Source organism: Nelusetta ayraudi, unplaced genomic scaffold, assembly GCF_046127955.1.
Source record: "Nelusetta ayraudi isolate G7.1 ecotype Tasmania unplaced genomic scaffold, CSIRO-AGI_Nayr_v1 ptg000009l, whole genome shotgun sequence".
Lineage (NCBI taxonomy): Eukaryota > Metazoa > Chordata > Actinopteri > Tetraodontiformes > Monacanthidae > Nelusetta > Nelusetta ayraudi.
Window position 1 is genome coordinate 977,602 of NW_027466059.1, and position 8,205 is coordinate 985,806.

The 8,205-nt window shown below is 51.2% G+C and overlaps 1 protein-coding gene across 1 annotated transcript in view; it reads right to left on the reverse strand.

Annotated features, from left to right (window-relative positions):
• Window positions 1-7,941, reverse strand: part of cdh13 (cadherin 13, H-cadherin (heart)) — a 278,759-nt gene extending 270,818 nt beyond the window's left edge. Inside the window, exon 1 of the mRNA XM_076019216.1 lies at window positions 7,603-7,941. Within this exon, the coding sequence (XP_075875331.1) occupies window positions 7,603-7,647 (45 nt within the window). The 5' untranslated portion in view covers window positions 7,648-7,941. The remainder of the gene's footprint in view (window positions 1-7,602) is intronic.
• Window positions 7,942-8,205: the final 264 nt, after the last annotated feature.

An 8,205-nucleotide genomic window follows, 5' to 3' on the forward strand; every position in this document is an offset into this window, starting at 1 on the left:
CCCCTCTGCCCCCCCCCACCCCCCCCCCCACCCCCCATGATGATTCAGGGACTAAAAACGAAAGAAACCTACTACCAAGGCTATTCCCCCAGCCAATAAATAAATAGCACACAGATAAAGGCACCTTTTTGTAGACTTGTTATTGACTAGTTGAGGTAGTTTGTGGCCAGGGATGCCTCTCCGGTGCTGGGGTGATAAATCAGCAAAGATCCAGCAGTGAGCAGCTGAACTCAAAAAAAAATGAGAGAAAAAGAAGCTCACTCATGAAAAATAGATCAAGTGCAGCAGGCAGAAATCTCTATCAGCCTCTCTGACCCCGTGTCTACAATTAACAATTTAATCAGTCATGAAAAGCCAGCTACCCGGTGACCTATGTTAAGTGGCTATTATTCACGGCTCAGGAAAGATCTTGGAAACTTTTATCCGTCTGAATGAAATACAAGAGGCGTAAAAAAAAGTAAAAAAAAAAAGGTTTTCTGGGCACCCCCGTGCATTTGTGATTTACTGCATTAACAGTCAGTGGTAAGTCTCCGGGGCGCAGCCCAGGACAGTCACCCTCAAACCCGCATCACGTTCCCTCAAGTTTCAGCAAGGTCCCAAACTTTGAGAGCAAGTATAAGAAATTTGTTTTATTTTTTTTTTCTTGTTAACAAGTGAAACAAATTGATTTCTTTGCGTGTCTGATGCATAGCTGCACCTTGTTTGAAACACACACTTTTACAAATATTTCTTTAGAGTGTTGTGAAATTGGCCGAAAACTTTTTTGTTTTGTTTTTTTCCGAAGGAAGCGGAGACCGTCTGCCGGTTCCCTGAACTGGAACTTGAATGCACCTTGAACAGGTAGAAAAGAATGGGGGGGGGATAAAAAAAAAAAAAAACAGAAAACTTGTGCGTGCCGCCAGGGAAGCGTGACTTTATCGGCGTGCCGGCGTGTGACAGGGAACCAGGAGTGGGAGGACGAGTCGGGATGTTTGTTACGAGGGGAAGCGGAGCGGCTGGATAACTCATGAATATCTGGGAACGTCTCCCCGTGTTTGTCGAGGGGCGGCTGTAAAGATAGAAGACGAGGCGGCGGCGGCGGCGGGAGATGCGGCGTCTGTCTTTCTTTACATCCAGCGCTATATATACATATATATTATTTTTCCTTTCTTTCACTACCCCCGTTATTCACCTTTGTTTCCCCGCGTGTCTGAAACCCAATCCATCCGCCAGCTCCACTCAATCGACAGCTCGTCCTTCAAGTGTGATTACCGAGTCCCCTTTTATTTTATTTTTGAACGGCCGTGCTCGTCTCCATCGCGGTCGCCATCTCCCCCGCCCTCCGCTTCATTTACCCGGCGCCGCTCACAAACAAGCCATTAATCTTTCGCTCTCCACTCGCCACCTTCTGCCATTGCGTTCCATCGGCCCGTTCGCATAATTAGGCCACTCATATCAAACACAGGCCGGTCGTAATGTAGCGCTAAGGGTACATATTTACTTTAATTGCCTCTCTCTCTCCCTCTATCACCGCGCCTCGCCTCGCCTCGCCTCGCCTCGGCCCTCCGCTCATCCGCTCTCATTCCCGGGAGAGCGAGGAGAGGAGGCGGCGGTGAAGAAGGGGGTGGTGGGGCAAGACGTGCGTTTCCCTCAAAAGGTCATAGCCCCCGACAACGGAGTTAAGACGGCGTTTGACCTCAAAGCACATTACTGGGCGCTTCTTCGCAAAGTACACTCGTGGGGGGCGGGGGCTAGAATATGAAAACAAATAGAGATCACCTGTTACACTTTGCAAAGGTGAGAGAAGTGTGAACAGAGAAGGTCAGGCCTGGGAACACACGCGTCGCATCATGACTCTGTCGAATGACACCGCAGCACGACGCGGCACCACTCGGGTCTGAGCGCATCCTGCGGGACGCGATCGCAGCCACAGAGCAAAATAAAACATGCGGTTTGTTTGGAAATAAAAAAGTAAGTACGTTTTGTTCTGTTTTTTGTTTCGTTTTTTTTATAGCAGCTTATCATGTTTCATTGCTGCGCCACCAACACAAACACACACACACCCCCACACACACACACACACACACACACACACACACACACACAGTTTAAGGATGTAATCGTTTTGGAATGTTCCAATGAAAATAAAAATAGGATATTTCCACAAAGGAATTGTTATTGTCCTCTCCAATTGTTCCTAGAGTTTAAGAAACACAATAAATATCTTTTTAAGAAACATATAGAGCAGGGTAAAAAAAAAAAACGGTAAAAAAAAAACCAAAACAATTAATTTGCGATTAATTGCGAGTTAACTCAGGACACTTATGCGATTAATTGGCATTTAAAATTTTAATTAATTGATTGACTGACAGCACTAGTACTGCATATATAGCCCTAGTATATATATATATATATATACATAAATATATATGTTATCACAACATGTTGTATGTTGTAAAGAGTCTTCACTGACTCTTTAAAATACCACCTCACTTCACATATTTCCCTGGGAAACTCGGGGCGTAACTTAGGAGGGGAAATTGCACGGCTAAGCATAGCGGCGCGAGTAAAAAGTGCCATCTCAAAGCCCACTTGTAGGATGTGCGAGCTGACTGTCGTAGCCACGGTAACGCCGCAGCACTTACAGACGGCATCAACGTCTCGACGGGATTGCACTCCACGCACTCAAGCCGATCTGAGTTTTTTTTTTGTTTTTTTTTTCACAACTTTGTGTGAGTTTGGGTTTTTCTGCGGGGTGCTTGATTGCAAACTTTCCTTCATTTTCTCTGTATCTTTTTTTTTTTTTCTTCTGCAGAGTGTCCAAACGCTTCATACCGACAGCTCCGCTGAAGGAGCTGAGGCAGCAGCAGCAGCAGCAGTGATAAGGAAGGAAAGTGAAGAAACCCTTTTAAGCAACAGTAAGTCAACTTTGCTGCTGAGAAGTTGCCTTCACAGTTGCAGGATAGACACATCCATTGATTAGAAAGAGGCCTGAAGTGCTGCAAACTCGATCATCTACACACAAACTACATTAAACACAAACTACTAAATAGAACTAAATTAAAAAAAAAAAAAAAAAAGGCTCAGTAATTTAACACTAGCGCCACACCGAGGCACTTCTAGAAAGCACGTCCGAGCACCGACTTGTCATCATCCTCACTGCAGCCTCACTGTCACCCTCCGCTGGAACACGCTGGCAGCTCCGCCCATATATGTCTGCGCGGGCTTGTCGCGTGTCGTGCAATTTAGTTGACGTGCAGCCGAGCGCTGGAGAAACGGAGCGCGACAAGGGTCCAGACGAGGGTGACAGAAACAAAGATAAAGAGGCGCACTGGTGTCGCTCGTCATCCATAAAAAAAAAAAAGGGACATTTTTAGATACGCGGGGAGCAAAAAGAAAAAAAACTGAAAAAAATAAAAACTTGGAAGGTTATTGGACGAACCATCTGTCCATCGCATTTAGTCCGACTCATTGGGATGTGTTACCGAGCGAGACGACATTTGCTGGAGGCGAGCCAGCACTTACATGACAAAGCTGTTTTGCGATCGCCCGCGAGACGGAGGGAGAGAAAGAGAGAGAGAGTAAGAGAGAGAGAGAGAGAGAGAGAGAGAGAGGACACATTTTGATGTGACGCCCAGGACGGCTGCTCAAAACACTGCCTCCACTTTAAACACTTTAAACTGTATTTTTTTTTTTTTTTTTAGGTGATTTATGTAATTTGACAGAAAATTTACTGACAAATGCCAAGAAGTTGTCCATCGAGTCTTGCGTGAGTCTGCCAAGACGGATGAGCGACTTCTCAGCGAATCCCTGCCTGCACTTACACCTCCCACCTATTTCCTATTTAACAGGAAGGAAACCGACCGATTGCTTGGAGAAAAAAAAAAAAAAAAAATCAGTCGAAAGCTTGAGACTGACCGAAACGCTTTCTCTACGAGAGCCTGGCAAGGCGGTCGGGCGCGATGTGAAAGTCGTGACTGCGGTGGCGATTGCGGTTGTAATTTAGTTTGAAAATAATGAAATTTTTCTTGACTTTTTTCTTCCTACTTTACTGCACGTGAAGCTCCTTCTGACGCCTCCTTAACCGCTCCTCACAACGTGCCCGACACGTTCTCCTCAGAGACGGAGAACATCCTGCCCTAATGATTGACATTCCTTCATTAGTGTCACCGCGAGACTTTTCCTGGCTCCTTTAACTAGTCTCCATCATGATGGAGGCCGGAACTGGAACGGCGGGCTGTAACGGTGGAGGTGGAAGGTCTGAAAGGGATGAGCCACGCACACACACACCTTCCATGGAGGTAATGAGGTGGAGTTGGTGGGGGTTGGGGAAGATGTCGTTCTGACGGCTGGCTGTGAACAGCGAGACGTGTAAAAGGGGGGAGCCGCTGGGGGCTTCGCACACACGGAGAGTCGTGCCTCCACTCCTCTGAGGGTCCATGTGACTGAGGAGCGACGGCCTCGTCTGTGATTAGAGCTTCCCCGAGCCGGGAACAGACAGAAAGAAACGACTGATACCAGTGGAGTCGGCGCTCGGGAGTGGAAGCGCGGAAGCTCTATTGACGAGTATCGAGCTCATCACTGAGCACCTGTCGTGTGTTGGTCGCAGGAACGCGGCCCTCCTCTGTCCATTCATTAAAACTGGAAACAACAAAAAGTTCCCGACGCTCCGCTCCGACCCTGTTGGCTTTCCGGGCTTTGCGGGTGTCACACGGCCGCCAGTCGCAGGACGCCATGGCAACTGTCTGTCTCACCTCTCTCTCTCTCTCTCTCTCTCTCTCTCTCTCTCCCTCTCTTTCTGCATCCTAAACAGGAAACTTTTACAGGTGACTCGCCGCGCGGACACAGCCCGGGTCGCAGCCCGGACTTTAACGTGCGAGGGGACGGCTCGTCTGCCCCAGTGTGCTGTCGGGGAAGGAGGGAAGAAAGAAAGAAGGGAAAAGGAGGAGGAGAGCTCGACATTTAGACACAAACAAATGAGCTTAACTGAGGTTAATAATAGTGGGTTCTAAAGGGCTGCGAGGGGAGGACGGGTGTTTGCGTGCGTGTGTGTTTGTGTGTGTGTGTGGGTGGGAGGTATGTGTTTGCACTCGGCAGACAAAGCGAAGACAAGGAGGAGAAGCGAGAAGTCAAAGGAAAAAAAAAAAAAAGGAAATTGAAGCACCTGCAGCTGCCAGCTGCGTTGAGCTTATTCTGAATCATTGCTCCATCGGAGGAGACTGGCGAGCGTGTCGGCGGGAGAACAGGGGAGGGGCCGCTGCTCGTGTGTGGGTGTGTGTGTGACAGAGGTAGCTGGGAATAACGGCAGCCCTGTCCCAAAAGAACAGATACCACACAGGTATCGGCGGCGGTGTCGGATCCCACACGCGCCGCTGCAGCAGCACCGCGGGACGTTGCTGAAATGCTGAGAGCAGCCGGGGAGGCGCTTCTTTTATATTGTTTCTCCTGGCGGAGAACATCACCGGGTGGGTGCAGCAGCGAGTTGGAATACAAATGTTCACTTTTGTGTGTGTGTTTGTGTGTGTGTGTGTGTAACACGAGCAGGGAAAGTTTAAGCATCGCGTCGCTGGAGGGGAAAACGCTGACATATGGCGCGAGTAGCCGGAGTTGATGCGCGCATTCATTTACATGCCGAAGAGAAGAAAGGAAAGGAACGCGCGCAGCTTCAGGTGGAGCAGCCGGAGGCAGACAACCCCAACCACCCACCCCCACCCCCAACCCAGACCGTGGCTGCCTCGCGCATCCGACGTGAAGATTCCTTTAATCCGTCAGTGGAAACGGCCTCTGAGGCGGGAGGTTCGCGGCCGGGCGCAAAGGGGGCAAAAATCAAAGAGGAAATGGCTTCTTTCTCTGGGTCCCGGTTTGGTCTGAATCGCGGCCCGAGGAGGAAGCTCCCGGCGCCGGGGAGAGGGGGTGTGGGGTGGAGGGGGGAGGCGTTGAACTCTGCGCCTCAGCCAATTAAAAACGAACAGCAAACAGCAGACGCGGGAGAGCCTCCGCGGGTCGGCGCGAGAATCATCAAGTGAGCCGCTGCTGCCGTCGTACGGGGAGAGGGCGAGGGGGGAAAGGGGGAGGGGGGAGCGGGAGAGGCCAACGAATGAGCGGTTTGCCTGCCATGCGTCTGCCCCCCCCAACCTCCACTGTGTTTGCTATAATAATCTCAAATGGGGCGTTATTTTTGTTTGTTTTTTTTTTTGTTTAGCGCTCCTCCTGATGTGCAGCCCTCGTTAAAAACCAAAACCAGCACTCTGGATTTAACTTTGATCCATCAATTTGTACCTCAGTCCCCCGGAAGCAGGTGGAGGAGGAGAAGCAGGTGGAGGAGGAGGAGACGCAAGGGCGAGACACTGACCTGCAGGGTCAGAGGAGGTCGACCAGCCGAGGTCGTCCGCCTGAAGGAGCACTGACCCCCGGAGCGGGTGATGACGATGACGACGATGACGATGACAATGACGATGATAAAGGGAGAAAAAAAAAAACCTGCTCCTCCACCATAAAGGGGGCTCCTGTGTGCAGAAGCAGCTGTTCCGAGAACCTTCCCCATATTAAAGTCTGGTCAAACAGGCAAGTGACTGACTAAAACAGTGGGATGCGGTGGGTGGTGTTTGGGGTGGAGAGGTGGTGGGTGGGAATTAAGGCTTTATTGAGAATCCCCGGAGGCTCCCACATCTGCGCAGGAGGAAAGCGCGCGGACTCAAATACCCGCAGAGACTCGACAAATAACACGGCGGAGCGGCCAAGTAGCCCGCTGCCGCTGCCGCTGCTGCTGCTGCCGCTTGCTGCCGCTGCTGCTTGCTGCTTGCTGCCGCTGCCGCTTGCTGCCGCTGCCGCTGCTGCTGCTGCTGCTGCTGCTTGCTGCCGCCGCCTCCTCTCTTCTTGTCTCCTCTCTCCCTCATCCGCCAAGTGCTACACGCCCGCGCGCGCGCGCGCGCAGACATACACACACGCACTCACACACGTGCGCGCGAACACACGCACCAGCAGCAGCAGCCCCAAAGAAACGTTCAACTTGGTGGCTGAGCGGAATATCGATGTGACTGGAGACAAGGAGCCGGAGCCGCGATTCTCTCTCTCTCTCTCTCTCTCTCTCTCTCTCTCTCTCACTCTCTCTCTCTCTCTTTTCATCCCCCTGGTTCACCCTTCGGCTCCTCCAGCAGCAGAATGTGAGAGGGCGGCGACGAGAGATCGGTAATTCTTGGTCTCCTGTTTAACGGAAGAGGGGGGGCTTCCAAACTAGATGCCAGCAGCAGTATGGGGGGGGGGGGGGGGGGGGGGGCATGGAATGACCAGGGAATAAACTTGGCACCGGCACGCGCTGTTCTGTTCAACTCCAGGTGGCCGGAGAGCCTGATGAGAGCCGGGGAGTCTCACTCTGGATAAAGTTGCAGGGGATTGTCTGTATGTGGCGTCGTGGGGGTTGCCAGGTCACAGAAATTGCAACAAAAGCAGAAAAAGATCGCGGGTCGCTTCGTGGGGCCACTGCCGTAAAACTGCGCCCCTCCAAAAAAAATAAAATAATAATAATTAAAAAAAAATGAATGAATTAGAAAAAAAAAAACAGACATGTGAAAGTCTCCGCATATCACGCGCACACTCACGCTTCACACCGCATTCCCGCCTTACCTGAGGGACGAGGAAAGCCAAGAGGATGCGCACTCCGATCTCCATGGTCGCTTCTCTCTCTCTCTCTCTCTCTCTCTCGCTCTCTTTCTGTGTCTGTGTGTCTGTGTCGCTTTTATCGGGAACGGATTTCAAGACAGGTTGCTGCAGGTCGGGTCAGCTCTGCTCATAATTCCAAGCGCCGGGGAAAAGGAGGAAGAGGAGGAGGAGGAGGAAGAAGAAGAAGAAGAAGAAGAAGAAGAAGAAGAAGAAGAAGAAGGAAAAAAAGCCCCTTCGCCTTCGCCGCGAGCCGCCAGCTGCCAACTTCCACCCTCCTGTCGACCCCCCTTGAGAAAAAAAAAAGATCTCGCACAAGTGCAGCCCGATCGGCAAAGAGCCCGGTAGTGGAGCCGAGGAGCACAGCCAATAGATTTATGAGGAGTGGGGGGCGGGAGGGAGGAGAGGTGGTGGTCGGAAGGGGGGAGCTGGAGGAGTCGAGAGAGAGAGAGAGAGAGAGAGAGAGAGAGAGAGAGAGAGAGAGAGAGGTGGTGATGGTGGTCGGGAGGGGGAGGGGGGGGGGAGTCTCTGTCTAGTTCGGAGTTTTGGTGCGCGTCACGCGTCAGGTGG